The sequence below is a fragment of the Heterocephalus glaber genome, unplaced genomic scaffold (genome assembly GCF_053883595.1).
Source record: "Heterocephalus glaber isolate CG9 unplaced genomic scaffold, H.glaber_assembly_v1.0 deba00000071, whole genome shotgun sequence".
NCBI lineage: Eukaryota > Metazoa > Chordata > Mammalia > Rodentia > Bathyergidae > Heterocephalus > Heterocephalus glaber.
In genome coordinates this window covers 10,297,495-10,314,528 of record NW_028258137.1, presented here as the reverse complement: position 1 = coordinate 10,314,528, position 17,034 = coordinate 10,297,495, and the positions used below count along the sequence as shown (strand labels likewise).

General features: G+C 36.2%; 1 protein-coding gene and 1 non-coding gene across 6 annotated transcripts in view; one reads left to right on the top strand and one right to left on the bottom strand.

Moving 5' to 3' along the window:
* The window catches only part of Cntnap4 (contactin associated protein family member 4), a 307,565-nt gene that overhangs the window by 227,286 nt on the left and 63,245 nt on the right, over positions 1-17,034 (top strand). For all 5 annotated transcript variants that reach the window (XM_087204279.1, XM_004842822.3, XM_087204275.1 and 2 more), the window contains one exon: positions 16,630-16,869. In XM_087204279.1, coding sequence (XP_087060405.1) covers positions 16,630-16,869 — 240 coding nt within the window. The remainder of the gene's footprint in view (positions 1-16,629; positions 16,870-17,034) is intronic.
* On the bottom strand, positions 8,897-9,003 carry LOC147830600 (U6 spliceosomal RNA). The gene has a single exon (XR_015449614.1). It is a non-coding gene; the product is annotated as a U6 spliceosomal RNA (small nuclear RNA).

Sequence of the window (17,034 nt, the reverse complement as noted above, 5' to 3'; positions counted from 1 at the left end):
TTTTATCCTTGGGGCAAGATGCTTCTTCCTAGGTTTCTGGATTTCTCACACTATTCCAAGTTCTTAATTTCATTTGAAGTTAGCTTTTCTTGTCTTCTTCCTTCATCTCAATTTGTAGCAGTGATTACAGCTGTTCCCTGGGCCCTCAACCCAGACTGCATACCTTCAGCCATATGCTCACCAGGCTGTTGAGCCTCAGGTCCTTCACAGCCTAGAGAAGATGTTCTACCACCTCCTACTCCTTCAATGATATCCTACCTGCTCCATCACCATGTTCTCACCATAAATCAGGCTTTTCTGTTCCTATTTTCTGTGCCAACCCACGTCAAACATTGAAGGACCTTCCTCTTCAACCTGTTTCTTCACATGCTAATAAATATATGAGACTTAAGTCTTATTCTGCTCTCAGAGCTAGCAATTCCATGGGTGGCTGAGAATCTCTGCTTTAATACAGTATAATTGATTTTCTGTTCCAAACTTTAAAGGGTGATTTAATTCCCTTTACTTATAAGTTCAAGAGTTTAATTTGTAGTTCATCTGTTCATCTTAAAAATAATTATGACTGATTAGTATTTTCAAGTGTGCATGACTATCATTTATATTTGGGGAGAGGGATAAGTAAGTGAGGTAAATGTGATTGTGAAAACTAAGTTTATAGTTTTCAGTATGACTTATTCTAATACAAATGTTTTAAAACTAGAGAATGAAGATAATAATAACGATAACATTCTAAATGACATGGAAGTGCAATCTTTGTTAATGCGGGAAAAACTGAAACACTGTTAGTATTAGTCAGAATAAGACAGATTGGGTTCCACTCCAGCGTTTAGGATTAAAAAATGTACTCCCTTGTTAGTACAGACATGTAATAGGTCAGGAAAGCAGCAAAGATTAGACACTGCTTTCCTGATACCAGACTGTTTCCGTGGTTGGTTAGGATATGTTTGTTTTGATGTTTATATTGACATGTTTAGATGTTAGGTCTAGTATTCTGAAGATGAAGTTCAGCCAGTTTGTATCAAACAGCACAACCAGTGTCTGTCACTTTCCATGTGTACAGTTTAGTAAGATATTATATGTAAGATTTGGTTTGCTAGTTTTTCCCTGTAGTTAAAAATGGAAAGATTACACCATCTAATTAATAGTTTCTTTATACTCTGCATATAATTTGTGGCTGCCAAATATTGTAATTTGTTGTATACTGTGTAACAAAACAACAGAAGATATGTTTAATAAATATTGTACTTATTAGAAGTAATATAAAAAATTAAATTTAATAGAAAAATTTCTTTAATAGTTTAAATAAATAATAAGTCTCTTATAATATCAAACATGAAATGTTACAGATTTCAGTAGCATATGCAAATATGTTTGAGACATCTTGAATACTTATATCTACAAATAAAATGTAGATATTTGAATATAGGTTAATTTTGATTTGCTATAGTCATCATCTCACTGAGATTGTCTGTGTTGATAATATTTATTTACATTGGATTTTTTAATATGAGTCTTTTTGATAATGCCTCAGAAATGGCTATCTCAACGGGGTAACAGGAAAGAATTCAATGTATTTTCTCCATTGGGTGCCTCCCATTTTCACTGAACACCAATCACAGAGTGTGTTCACATTGCAGAGTAAAACTGTAAAGCAAGATTAATGCCTTACTTTCTGCAGAAAACCAGTAAAATAAATAGAATGTACTTCTAAAAATGTGATCCAGCTGGGCAGCAGTTATATATGACAGTTGAAGTGGGAATAAGGAAATGATAAATACAGTTTCAGAGATAAAACTAGAGTTAGCCTAGATCTAAGAAATAGGAAACAGAAGGCTTTTAGCAATCCCTGTATTTCCAAATATTAGGACAATTATCTTCAACTATTCTATACAGTGAAGGAGGAATAACAAAGAACAAAACCCTCATGTGAACAACTGGAAAAAGTTAACATCAATCAGATGTTGCAGTAATGCTCCCCTAAACATCCCCAACCATCATATCGCATTGATTTCTGACATAGCCCATTTCTGTTCATAGCCCATTTTTCTCCATTCTTTTTATTAATTGCTACTGGCTCTTTCAGACTCTTTCACTTTGTCGTGTGTGTATGGGCTGTGTGGTTTATGACATATTTTAAGCAGTCTTATTTGGAGCTTCTACCTTGAAAAGACAAGTTTAGTGATATGATGCTAATCATTACATTGAACCTATGCCCTTGACCTTGAAAACTCCAAGAACTCAGTGTCCAGAGTCACCGCTGTTATCATGGGCTCACATTCTTCAGCCACAGAAATGATGGAGAGAAAAGGATCAGTCATTTTTTTGAAGCTGAAATGTGACAGTGGTCACTTTCTATTTTGGTTTGCAAACTCAGTGTTTTTTTCCTAGAAGCTTCTTAAATTAGCCTTGAATTGATTTTTATTCAACCAGCGTTGCAATTTTTGTTTCCTGTCTGAATTCTTTTACTGACCAGTATTTAAATGACTTAAACCCCATTTCAATATATTGTGGCCAGAACCTGTAGAAGTGAGGACCCCCACACAAACAGAAGCCATCTATGTTGCCTTTGAATTGTCAGATGGACAAATATTTTTCAAGTATCTCGAGCAAACAATTTCAAGATGCTGTTCATGAAAGTTGATGTTAATTTCTGAGCATGTTGAAGCTACAGGGCCATGGTTCTTAATTTCAGTTGTGCGGTAGGTCTTTTGGGAGACTAATGGTATCAGTAAAAAGATATGTTTATTACTGTGAATGGGCATGTGAGTAGTTTCAAAAATTGCATATTAGGAATACATCTTGATATAGGGGTGTGTGTGTGTGTGTGTGTGTGTGTGTGTGTGTGTGAATATCTGCTTGTTTTTCTGTGTGGTGTACAAAGGATGAACAAAATATATGATAAATGCTTAAATTTAAAAATATTACAGTAAGAAACACATTGCCATTAATCCCCATCAAAATACTTTGCCTCACTTTGAACACACTTATCCCATTGTTTTTGCCATTTTCTGCAGCAGTTCTGGAAGTCCTTCTTTGTGAATGTATTTACCAGGTGTAATAAAAAATATGGTGAATGCTGCTGAACAGTGCCATCCAATGGAAAGGTAGGCTCAGAAAAACATTATGATGTCTCCTCGTCTACCTTATTCATCTACTTTATTCATTGGATCTGGCCCATGCATCTTCTGGCTCTTGCCCTACGTCAAAATGACCATTAAAGATAATGTTTTGGAATTGATTCATGACATTGGGGGCTGCCTGACAGTGCAACTAAAGACACTGCTTCGGAAAGTGGCAAGAATAATAGGACAAGTGTTTTAGAAGTAAGAAGTAGTATTTTTTAAAATTTATATATTAATTGGTACATTTTAGGTATATAATACATTTACATTTATCATTGGGTGCTTGTACCTGAACATGATGTATCTTGGTTCTTATTCCCCATTACCTGTGCACCCTTCACCCCCTCCACCCTTCCCTATTTACTTAGACTTTGTTTCCATTTTTTTTTCTTTCTCATAATTTTTCCTTGCCTTTCTTCCCTTTCCCCTTCCCCTACTGCCACCCCTACACCTTTGGACCTTTTCCTATTTCAAATTATGAATTATTCATTTTAATCATTTTCATCCTTATTTACACTTTCAGTTTCTCACACTAGAGATACTATTTGGTATTTACACATGTGTGTCCTATTTATTTCACTTAAGAGTATGGCCTCAATATGCATCCATTTAGCTATAAATGACTCTAGTTTCTCGTTCTTTATGGCTCAGTAGTACTCCATTTTATAAGAAAAAACACGTCTTCTTTGTCCAGTTTCCAGTTGATGGGGTGTTTCCAAACCTTAGCTATTACAAACTGTGCTGCTATAAACATAAGTGCACATATATAGCTGTGATATGATTTTTTTAATTCTTTGGGGAAGATGCCCAGCAGGGGAATAACTGGGTAACAAATGGGACCTCTAGTCCTAGTTCTTTGAGGTATCTCCATACTGATTTCCACAGTGGTTGCTCCAGTCTGGACTCCCACCAACAATGGAGAAGGGATCCTTTCTCTCCACACCCCCACCAGCATTTGTTATTGGTTGATTTCTTGATAGCAGCCATTCTTTGTGGGGTGAGGTGGAATCTCAGTGTTGTTTTCATCTGCATCTTTCGAATGACCAGTGACGTGGAACATTTTTTCATATATTTATTTGCTGCTTTTACTTCTTTGTCTGAGAAATGTCTGTTCATTTCAGATGCCCATTTTTGAATTGGGTCTTTGAATTTGGAGGGGTCTGATTTTTTTCAATCCTTTATATATTCTAGATTGTAGACCTTTGTCTGAGGTACAGCTGCTAAAAATTTCTTCCCATATTGTAGGTTGTCTTTTAGCTCAGTTGGTAGTTTCTCTTGCAGTTCAGAAGCTTTTTAATAAGATGAGATCCCAGTTGTTGATTCTCTGTGTTAGCTCCCGTGCTACTAAGTTTTGTTCATGAAGTCTTTTCCTATGCCAATGTCATTGAGAGTTTTACCTAACTTATCTTCCAGCAAGTTTACTGTTTCTGTCTTGATATTTAGCTTTTTAATCCACTTCGATCTTAGTTTAGTGCACAGTGATAGGTATGGGTCTAGTTTTAATCTTTAGCAGGTTGAAATCCAGAATTTCCAATACCATTTATTGAACAGGCTATCTTTTTTCCAATGAGGGTGATTGAGTCCTTTGTCAAAGATGAGGTGGCTTGGGCTGGGGATTTAGCTCAGTGGTTTCGTCGCCTGCTACACAAGCACAAGGACCCGAGTTTGATCCCCAGTACCAAAAAAAAAAAAAAAAAAAAAAGAAGATGAGGTGGCTGATTATGTCTGGAATTGTTTCTGCATCTTCTAATCTATTCCACTGATCTTTGCCAGTACCATGCTGTTTTTATCACAGTAGCTTTGTACTATAGTTTCAAGTTGGGGATTGTGATATCCCCAGCCATGTCGCTGTTGCCTAGAATTGCTTTTGCTATTCTAGGTTTCTTCTGCTTCCAAATGAATTTTTGGATTGTTTTCTCTAGTTCTGTGAAGTATATTGTTAGAATTTCGATCGGTATTGCATTAAATCTATATAGTAGTTTTGGAAGTATGGCCATTTTCACTATATTGATTCTTCCTACCCAGGAACAAGAGATGTCTTTCCATTTTCTTATATCCTCTTCAATCTCCTTCTTCAGAGTGCTGTAGTTTTCAGTGTAGAGGTCTTTAGCTTCCTTTGTTAGGTTGATTTCTAGATATTTCATTTTTTTAGATGCTATTGTAAAAGGAATTATTTCCCAAATTTCTCTCTCAATGGATATGCTATTTGCGTATAAGAAGGCTATTGTTTTTTGAGTGTTGACCTTATATCCAGCTACTCCACTGAATCTGTCAATTAGGTCTAGAAGACTTTTGACTGAGTTTTTTGGGTCTTCTATATAAAGTATCATATCATCAGCAAATAATGACAGTTTCACTTCTTCCTTTCCTATCTTTATTCCTTTTAGTTCTTTCTCTTGTCTAATTGCTATGGCTAATGTTTCCAGAACAATATTGAACAGGAGTGGTGATAGTGGGCATCCTTGTCTTGTTCCTGATTTTAGTGTGAAAGTTTTCGGTTTTTGACCATTTAGTATGATGTTGGCTATTGGTTTTTCATAGATAGCCTTAATGAGGTTGAGATAAAGACCTCCTATTCCAATTATCTGTAGCGTTTTTATCATGAATGGGTGTTGGATTTTGTCAAATGCCTTTTCGGCATCTATTGAGATGATCATATGGTTTTTGTCCTTGACTCTGTTAATATAGTGTATTACATTTATTGATTTATGTATGTTGAACCATCCTTGCATCCCTGGGATAAATCCAACTTGGTCGGTGTATGATCTTCTTGATGACACTCTGATTCTGTTTGCCAGTATCTTGTTGAGGATTTTTGCATCTATGTTCATTAGGGAGATTGGTCTGTAGTTCTCTTTTTGGGTTGGGTCTTTCCCTGGTTTTAAAATCAAAGTAACACTTGCTTCCAGGAAAGAATTTGGAAGCCTTGCTTCCCTTTCAATTTCCTTGATGAGTTTAAAAAGCAATGGCATTAGTTCTTCTTTAAATGTCTTGTAGAATTCAGCAGTGAACCCATCTGGACCTGGACTTTTCTTTGTTGGTAAATTTTTATTACATTTTCAATGTCACTCATTGTTATTGGGGTGTTTAGAATTTCTATATCTTCTTCATTTAACTTTGGCAATTCATATGTATCTAGGAATCTGTCCGTTTCTTCTGTGTTTTCCATTTTATTAGAGTACAGATTCTCAAAGTAGGTGTTGATGATCCTCTGAATTTCTGCTGGATCTGTTGTGGCTTCCCCTTTTTCATTCTTAATTGCATGGATTTGAGGCTTTTCTTTCCTTTTTTTGATAAGGTTGGCTAAAGGTTTATCGATTTTACTTATTCTTTCAAAAAACCAGCTCTTTGATTCATTGATTTTTTTTTTTTGTGCCATTCTCTTAGTCTCCATTGCATTGATTTCTGCTCGGATCCTTATCATTTCCTTTCTTGTACAAGCTTTGGGTTTGCTATGCTCTTCTTTCTCTAGGAGCTTGAGGTTCTGCATTAGGTTATTTAACTGAGTTCTCTCTGTTGTCCTAATATGGGCATTCACTGCTATGAATTTCCCACATAGAACTGCTTTCATTGTGTCCCACAGATTCCCATATGTTGTACTGGCATTATCATTTACTTGTAGAAACTGTCTAATTTCTTCTTTAATTTACTCTGTGACCTATTGGTTGTTCAGTAGAGTGTTATTCAATTTTCATGTGTTTGTGTGTGTTTTGCAGTTTCTTATATTATTGATCTCCAATTTTATTGCACTATGGTCTGATAGTATACAGGTGATAACTTGAATTCTTTTACATTTACTTAGATTTGCCCTATGAGCTAGCATGTGATCTACTTTGGAGAATGACTCATGTGCAGCGGAAAAGAATGTGTATTCTGATTTTGTGGGGTGGAACACTCTATAAACATTTAGTAAGTCCGTTTGTTCAATAGCTTGGTTCAGTTCTAGAATTTCATTGTTAATTTTTTTCCTAGATGATCTGTCTATTTGTGATAGAAGGGTGTTGAGGTCCCCCACTACAATTATGTTATTGTTTATTTGGTTTTTCATGTCCAATAATATTTGTTTTGTATAGTTGGGGGCATTCATATTTGGTGCATAAATATTTAGAATTGTCATCTCTTCCTCTTGGATTGTTCCCTTCACAAGGATGTAGTGACCATCTTTGTCTCTCTTAATTAGTTTTGGTTTGAAATCTACTTTGTCTGCAAATAAGATTGCTAACCCTGCTTTTTTCTGGGTCCCTGTCACATGCAGAACTGTTTTCCATCCTTTTACTTTCAGTCTATGAATTTCTTTCTGAGTTAAGTGTGTTTCTTGTATACAGCATATTGCTGGGTTTTGGTTCTTAATCCATTCTGTCAGTCTGTTTCTTTTGATTGGTGAATCGAGGCCATTAACATTGATAATTATAATTGAGAGATATTGACTCATTCTTGCCATGATGTTTTATTGTTGTTGGCTCTTTTCTTACTTTTCCCCCTTTCCCTTTAGTGCCTTACCTTGCGTGGTGTCTTCTCTCTGTTGGCCCTCATGGAGTTATGACCTTCATTGTCTTTTACTAGGATATTGCATAAAATTGTTTGGAGTGCTGGTTTGGTGTTCATGAAATTTCTCAGGTGTTCTTTGTCATGGAAGTATCTAATTTCCCCATCAATTTTAAAAGATAATTTTGCCAGATACAACAGTCTAGGTTGGAAGTTATTTTCTTTTAGGCCTTGAAATACTTCACTTCAGGCTGTCCTTGATTTGAGGGTTTGTGTTGAGAAATCTGCTGTGATTCTGATGGGCTTTCCTTTGTAGGTGATTTGTTTCTTTTCTCTAACTGCCTGTAGAATGTTGTTCTTCTGTTGGGTTTCTGGGATCCTGACTATTATATGCCTAGTTGTAGTTTTTTTTGATCGTGGCTGGATGGAGTTCTATATGCCTCACTTATCTGTATGTCCAATTCTCCACCTCTGTCTGGGAAGTTTTCTACTATTACTTCTGTGAACAGTTTTTTTAATGTCAATTTTACTTTCTCTTGTTTTTTTGTGGACTCCTATGAGTCTTATGTTATTCTTCTTTGAATCATCTAGCAGCTGTTGGATTGATTTCTCATGGTCCCTTACTATCTTTAAGAAATCTCTATTTTCATGGTTCTTAACTGCAATCCTGTCTTCTATATCTGATATTCTGTCTTCAGATTCTCTTAGTCTTCTCTGCATGCTTTCAGTGGAGTTTTTAATCTCCTGAATATCTGTTTGCATCTGTTTCATGGATTCCATTTCTTTCTTATGTTGGGTGATCATAGTTTCCCTTTCTTTCTTATGGTGGGCATTCATGGCTTCCAGCATGTTTCTGATCTCATCTATTTTCTTATCTGTTTCTGCTCTACAGCCTCTAATCATGTCTTTCACTCTACTCACCATCTCTGTATTTATCTGGGAGATTATTTCTGCTTTGAATTTTTCTAGAGCCTCATGTATCTGCTTTGTTACTTCCTGTGCTATCAATTCAGGGTGTCCAGGTGGTTGGTTGATTATCCGACTTTGCCGCCTCATTTCCCCCAGAATTTCCTTTTTGTGGTGTGGAAGCCTGCGCTTGTGCCTTGCTTAAATGTCTTCTCATTTTTGTTTTTGGTACTGTCCTTGGTTTAATTCCTGGGTTGATATTTCAAAATTGCTTAATGTAGGTATCTTTGTGGCTTGTGTTTAAAACCCTTGTGGAATGATTGCTTTTCAGAGTGTCTTCCAGATATGGCTTGTGTTTAGGTTTTGAGGCTCTAATGACTCTGAAAAATATGGAACGCTTCACGAATTTGCATGTCATCCTTGCGCAGGGGCCATGCTAATCTTCTCTGTATCGTTCCAATTTTAGTATATGTGCTGCCGAAGAGAGCACGAGAAATAGTATTTTGAGGGAAATAATGGCAATATGTTTTTTACTGTAACACTTTTTCTATTCAAACATTCAATGTAGTTTTCAATCATATTTTGTATACTTAGGGGTAGAAATACTCCATAATAAGATATGCTAAGCAGAAGAAAGGGCCATATCTCTATTGATGATTTGGATATCCTCCCATATGAAATCGCTATTCAAAATTTGTGTCCATTTTCTCCATGTTATCTTTTTTTAAAAAAAAACTAAATTTTAAGAATTTTTAATATATTTTGGTAAATCTTTGTCCTACGAGTTTACTAGAAATATCTTCTACCACTTTGTGAGTGGACTGTATTTTCATGTTGTTAATGGTATCTTTTGATGAGCAGAAGTTCTTAATTATAATATATTCCAGATTTTTCTTTTTTCTAACTTTCAGTTTTTGATATGCTAAACTATAGTCATGGGAAGAGAATTTCAAAAAGCCTTATGTTTGAATAATTTTTATTTCAGTCTAATATTCTTTTGTAGTATATGTGTTCCCTTGTTACCAATTCAGTACAACAAAGGTCATATTTCTCTTTAATGTAATCATATCATTTGTTTTAAGTATGTTCTTCTCCCTTCCTTGAGGAGACATTTTCATCATTAGTGTTAGAAGCCCTGAGTGCATTTTGCCACATCCAGTAGGTAAACCTGAGTGACCACTGATTGAAAGCAGAATTCAGATGGGGTCTCTTGAGACCAGAGAATATGACTTCTTTAAAATGGGTCCTAGTAGGGGCAAACCAGAGACCTTCAGTGACATCCATGGATGGGAAGTTCAAACGGGCCAATTTGTCCCCGAGGCTACCACCACCAGGATGTGTTTTTCACTACTGAGTTTGGTTCAGGGAAACATGACTGGCCTTTCTGCCTATACTACTGTTGCTCCCATGAGCTGCTCCTTTCAGCCACAATCCTTCCCTGAACACAAGAGAGAGAGAGAACAATCTTCCTCCTTCCCACCCTTCCAGGACTTTGCTCAATGGAGAACATTTCATGACAGAATTAAAGCTGGGCCTCCAGTCTGACAGCCCTCTCCACTAACTTATATAACCCTTCTCCTAAATCCCTTCTCCTTAAGCAGAGACTGATGTAGCAGGATGCTACCTACAGGGAAAGGTCACAAGATTAGTGCCTGATACACAGAACACCACCTCTCCCCTTCAGACTGCTGAGTTGGCCTGGGCCCAGGACACATGCCCAGTTGCTTTCTTGTCCTAAAGCTGCTTTATGGTTAGGGGCTTGCCTCTCTTCCTCTGCCCCAATGTCAAAGTCAGAGAGAAACTCTGTATTCTGCCAGGCAAGATTCCTTAACCTTGACTTTTTAGGGAAGTGTGAGGATCTTGACTTTTGTCTCTCTAAGGTCCGTGGGCCAATTTTACAGTTGTTCCTAATTAGTTCTCAATAGTATTCAAGCAGAGCCATGAATAATTTGCCTTTAGAGAATAAAAGTTTAATTTCAAAGGTCTTCCTGCCACAAAAGTAGTGGGAAATTGGCAAAGAGTCAGGTCCTTTTCTGTGATGATAGCATCTGTCACTTAGACTAGCTTCCTGAGAGTAATGAATGTCATGAAAGGATTGGGCCAGTAGGTAAAGGCTGACTTGGTCTCTGCTCGGCACCCAGCCAAGTTAGTTTGGTGCAAGACCTCAATACTGCCATGCGAGTGGACAGATTCAGTGGTATTCAGTCACACAGAAAGGTTAGGCATTTGCTTCACAAGATACTCAGTGTTTGGGAAGTTCAGGAATTCATTATGTCTGGTATAGCATGGCAAGTAAATTGATAGAAAATTAATTGGAAGATAGTTCCAAACATAATAGCTCAGCAGAAACACCCAGAATCAATTAATCAAACTGCAACTCATTTTAATTGGACATAATCTAACCCCAAAAAGACATTGCAATCTTTAATTAAGCTTTCAAGCCCAATCCTATTTACATTAACCATGTTTTTCAGAATAGCTACATCTGAAAATAAAAAAGTTATTTACTTGAAATTGAATGTTAAGTAAAAATCATCAATACGTGTATGACATGACTATGTCTAATTAGGCATTATGTTTTCTGACCATTTAAAGATATCATTTAAAATGTGATTAGGTAAACATTAACTCTTTGGAAGCACAGAATAAAAAGTCTGGTTTACAAAGCTTGGTGTTGATTTCTTCTCACTATTACAAATACTAATTAACCTTATGTTTCACATACATATATATATATATATTTTTTTTTTCCTTAGTAGTCCTATGCTCTAGTATTCCTCTCCACCTTGTATCTGTTTCCCTGCCTGAATATATGTCTAGGCTATAAGCTCTTTGAGTGTGTGATCAATTTTATATGTTTTTTTTTACCCCCAGTGTCAGACACAGTACCCATAAAGAGCTGCTAAATAAATCTTGGAGGACTTAAATGACATTCAAACCCAAGATGATTTGAGATGTAGAAGAAAATAAAGACTTCCCTTTTTAACCACAATTTGGATTGGAGATAAAAGAGGCTGCCTTAGAATGAAAGCCACCTCTGGATTTAATCAACCTCTGCTTCTAATCAAATATATTTATTCTTTATTTTCTCAGTTGCACCTGAGGCCAATCCTTGAACTTCTTTATGCCTCTATTTCTTCATCATTCAAAACAAGAAAAAATTGAATTATAGTAGATACCGATGGACCATATTAACTTGTTGGACTCCAAGTTATTAGCTATTATTTTGCTACTGGCAGAATAAGATAATTCCTTGAATTAGAGCCATGTGGATGTTGCAGAGCAACAAATGTATAACAAAGTGATTTTGCTATTTTACAGTGTAGACTTGTTCCATGATTTAATATACTATAACATGAAGTCAATGAGATACACTAGAGATACACCTCCAATCTGGACTCCACAGCAGCTTGCTCTCTCCCAAAGGTTCCTGTGCCAAAGGTAAAACAGACTACAGGCTGCCTTACCCAGCATGGAAAACTCCAGCGAGGGTGACAAAGAATCTTGGCCAAAGACTTTGAGCCTTGGGGGCTGAGTTGAGTTAGTAGTGTGGGAGACCAGAGAAACGTGAATCTAAGGTGCATAGCAGGTTGATATGGAAAGAAAAAGAGAAGAGTCCTGAGAAAAGGAGAGCAGAGATAGTTCAGGAGTGACAAGAGGCTGATTAAATGGAGGAGGAATTAAGCAAGCAGATTGAAGCTATTCTAACCTTGGGGGTGAAATCAACTCCTTACTTGTCATGACCAAATAACCTAAGATGGAAATGCTCCACATCTTTCTGCCTCTAGATTTATAAATAGAAACCATGACCCACACAATGAAGATCTTTGTATCTCTCATTGAAGAGGTACAAATTATGCAAACTGAAGCAGTTTGAATATAGAAATTTAAATGCAGTGATTTAGGCAGAGGCCGTCATGTGTATGAACCTGAAGTCTAAGTAGTTGTAGTGCCCCATAAGGCTGAAGTTCTCAGGAATTCATTCTGCATGATATTTCATTATCCACAAATGTCTAATTAATTTATTTTGAAATGCTCTTTGAGTTTTGTTCTAAGTCTGAGTCTCAGGATCCCAAGCATCCCTGTGGGGCAGAAAGTGTTCCCCTCCTCAACCCTGGAAGCTCTAAGTCCTCTCTCTCTTCCTGCTGCTATGTGATTTAATAAGTAGAGTAGACTAGACTAAAGCAGAATGGTTACTGCACAGGTTTATGTGTTAGGCACCTTTTTTGTGGTGCTGGAGTTGGACCCAAGGCTTTGTGCATCCTATGCTTGTGTACTCTATCTCCAGCCCTTATCATGTTTGTTCTCTGTGGTGGAGACACAGCAGTGATTGAAGTGGCCCCTGTCAAGTGTGTATTCTAATAAAGGGCCACGAGACAAAATAAATTACTGAAATGTAAAGCCCAGTAGACGACAACATATATTCATTTAGTGATTTATGGCAATTTTTATTTTAGAATCAACAAAATAAAGCTGTTGAATTGCTGTGGATAAGGAGAGCCTAAGTAATTGAGGCTAGAGTAGGTGTTAGCAAAGTGAATTGGAGGAGGTGAAAATGAACATGTTCTGAAAAAAGACAACATGTAGAGTACATACGAGATTCTGGAGGTGAGACACCATCTATTCAAAGGTAGAGCTGATTTTAAGAGGCACCCTGACCATCTAATCATCACTCAATGGAATTGTTCGGATCATTTAGACGTTTTCATGTATCTATTAGCCATTTATACATCTTCTTCTGAGAAATGACTATTTTAATTGTCCATTGTTTGATAGAATCTTTAATTTTTGGGGGGCTCTAATTCTTTGAGTTTCTATGTTCTAAAGATTAGTCTTCTGGCTGAGTAGCTGGCAAAAAGTTTTCACATTCCGGAAGTTGTCTCTTTACACTATTGGTTGTTTCTTTTGCTGTACAGAGAGGCCTTATGATATAATTCCATGTATAATTCCATGTGTTGATACTTGGTATTATTTTTCTTGCATAATTAGAGCTCTGTTCAGAGTGTCCTTGCCTATGCCTACATCTTCAAGAACTTTACCAATTTTGTCTTTCAGCAGATTCAGTGTTTCTGTTTTCATAAATATGTCTTTGATCTATTTTTATTTGATTTTAATACAAGGTGAGAAAAATGTATCAAGATTCATTCTTCTACACATGGATAACCAAGCTTCTCAGGACCATTTGTTAAAGAGATTATCTTTTCTTTAGGATATATTATTGGCCCCTTTGTCAAAAATCATTTGGCTTAAGGTGCTTGGTTGATTTTGCTTTCTGTATTCTATTCTATTGGTTAACATGTCTGTTTTTGTGCTGATATTGTGTTCTTTTTATCACTGTAGCTTTTTAGTGTAACTTGAAGTCTGGAATTATAATGCTTCCTGCTTTACTCTTGTTGCCCAGGATTGCTTTGGCTATTCTAGGTTTGTCTGGTACCATAAAAATTTTAGAATTATTTTCTAGTTTGGTGAAAAAAGCTGATGGTGTTTTTATCAAAACTGCATTAAATCTAAATATCACTTTTTATAATAATGCCATTTTGACAATATTGGTTCCGCCTATTCAAGAACAGGGATGTCTTCCTGTTTTCCAATGTCTTCCTCAATTTCTTTTTACAGAACAATATAGTTTTCATTATAGAAGTCTTTCACTTACTTGGTTAGCTTAACTGCTAACTATTTAATTCTTTCTGATTTCCTTCCTGGGGGTTCATACTTGGTGTATAGGAATACTATTGATTTCTGTGTGTTTACTTTGTATCCTCCCACTTTGCTGAATTTGTTTATTAGTTCTAAGAGTCTTTTGGTTGAATTTTTTGGATCTTCTATGTAAAAGATAATGCCCTCTTAACAAATAAGGATATCCTTACAAAGTAGGATAGGCAACTTCTACCTTGCCTGTTTGAATCCTATTTACTTCTTTCTCTTGCTTGATTGCTATAGCTAATGTTTTGAGCACTGTATTGAACAGGAGTCTGCTTGTTCCTGATTTTTGAGGGAGTGTTTTCAGTTTTTCCAAATGTGTTATGTTCATAGTGGCTTTTATCAGTTTAAGGTAAGATCTTTCCATACCAATTTTTATTAAGGTTTTTATCATGAATGAATGTCAAATTTGGTCAAAGGGTTTCCTTCATCTATTGAGATGATTGTATGATTTTATCCTTACTTCTGCTTATCTAGGTTATTACACATATTTATTTGTCTATTCTTGAATATCCTTGCATCCTTGGGATGATAGGTGATATTTTTTGGTCATAATGTACTATCTTAATGATTTGTTGTATTCAGTTTGCATTTTTTGTGGAAAATTTTTTCATTTATGTTCATTTAAGCATAAATTGGTCTGTAATTTTCTTTTTTAAAGTCCTTCTTTGGCTTTGGTATCAGAATAATGCTAGCTTCGAGGAATGAGATTGGCAGCATTCCTTCCCTTTCAATTTCATGGAAGAGTTTGAGGATTACTGGAATTAATTGTCCCCTGAAGTTCCAGTAAAATTCAGCAGTGAATCCACTGGGTCCTGGGCTTTTCATATTTGGTAACGTTTTTATTATTGCCTCAAATTCATTGCCTGTTTTTGAATTGCTCAGGGTTTTTAGATCTTATTGATTCAATTCTGGTAATTCATATGTGTCTAGACTCTTCATTTCTTCTGGGTTTCAAACTAGTTACTTATAATTTTCTGGATTTCAGTGGTGTCCATTGTGATTTTGCTCTTTTTCATTTCTATTTGCTTTGATATGGGTCTTTTCCATCCTTCCCTCATTTGCTAAGTTTGGGAAAGAATTTATCTATTTTTAATCTTTTCAAAGGACCAACCCTTTGACTCATTGATCAAAGAGTATTTTTTAAAGGTTCAAATACTTCATATATATATATTTTTTTCTTATAATATATAATCCTCTAATCAGCCATGATAGATCCTCCTAAACTAGGGTACTACTTTCCAACTTCAACTCCTGAGAATTAATTTAGGATATTCCTGCACTCAAATTTATATGTAATTTCAATTGAAGATTATGTTCCTATCAGTGTTTACAAAATGGTGGTCAAGTGATCCTTTAAGTAAGAATCACACGTGATCCATGTTGGCCTTTGAACTTGTTCGACTGTAGACTTGGCTTTGAGTTTCTATTTTTAAGATGAGTTCTATTTGATAATCATATTCCTGAAAGTTAGGGTGGATAACCTCCACCTTAGGATAATGAGGTCTGATTTCACCCAAATATCATAGACTCTTCGAGGATTACTTGGTAAATATGCAGTTATGTATTCAGGAGATGTATGTCACTGTTTCTTCATCAGTAGTGTTTTCCAATTTTGTGTTTCCCAAGCATAACGTGATGCACACTAGGCTAATATTTAAAAAAAAACCACTTGGAAATATACCAGGATAAAGTAATTAAGAAATTAAAAGGATATTCAATTACCATTGATTTGACAAATGGATAGCAACCAGAAGACCACATCAATGTATAGTTAAGATAGAAGCATTCCAGGATTCTTTCATAATTCTCAGAGCTAAAACTACCAGACTCAAATCAGGTTTTGGGACATACTTAGAGTAGGAGAAGTGCTTAAACAACGATGACAACAACAACAAAAACCTAAAACTGTGTAACATAATTGCAATACATGTCATTCTTTTGAATGGAAGTAGAAGCTGGCCTTTTGTTTTGTTCTGTGCAATAAAGAGACTGAAAAAAATTTCCTCAACTTAAAACTTAATAAATTGTTTTTAGAAAACAAATCTCTAACAACTTCCAAAACATATGGAATTCATGTAACTTTTCATGTTCTGTATGTGTAGAGTATGTTTTTTGAGATAACATCTCTTTTTGTAGCTCAGGCTCGCCTTGAGCTGGCATAAATCCTCCTGTCTCAGCCCTCTGAGTGCTGGGATTACAGACAAGCACCATCACAACTGGCCCTGTTGTGTCTTCCTGAAGTCTATAGTTGGTTCTGAATTTTGTTTCCCAAATTAATAATTGCCTGTCTAATTTTTGCCATTCTGAGCTAGACCACGATCATTGTTCTTCTAAGGCCTCAGGTTTGTTTGGTATTTAAATCCTGAATAAAACACCTGGGAACATGTTTGCATTTGCAGTATTTCCCTTTTAGGTGGGACGGCCACGAGACAGAGAGGCTTTTTGGGCTGTATCCGGTCGCTGCAATTGAACGGGATGGCCCTGGATCTGGAAGAAAGAGCCACGGTGACTCCAGGGGTGCAACCAGGTTGTCGAGGACATTGCAGCAGCTACGGGAAGTTGTGTCGCAATGGAGGGAAGTGCAGAGAAAAGCCCAGTGGGTTCTTCTGTGACTGCTCTTCCTCTGCCTACACAGGGCCTTTCTGCTCCGACGGTGAGTGTGATGTGAGCCACTCCAACAAGAAATCTCACCTATTATGAATAGAACACCTGGCAATTTTTTTCTGCATAGCTATCTGGAACAAAAATACTTCTATTTCAGAACTTCTTTTGCAAAGTATCTATTGAATATCAGTCATATTTAATTCCTTAGATATTT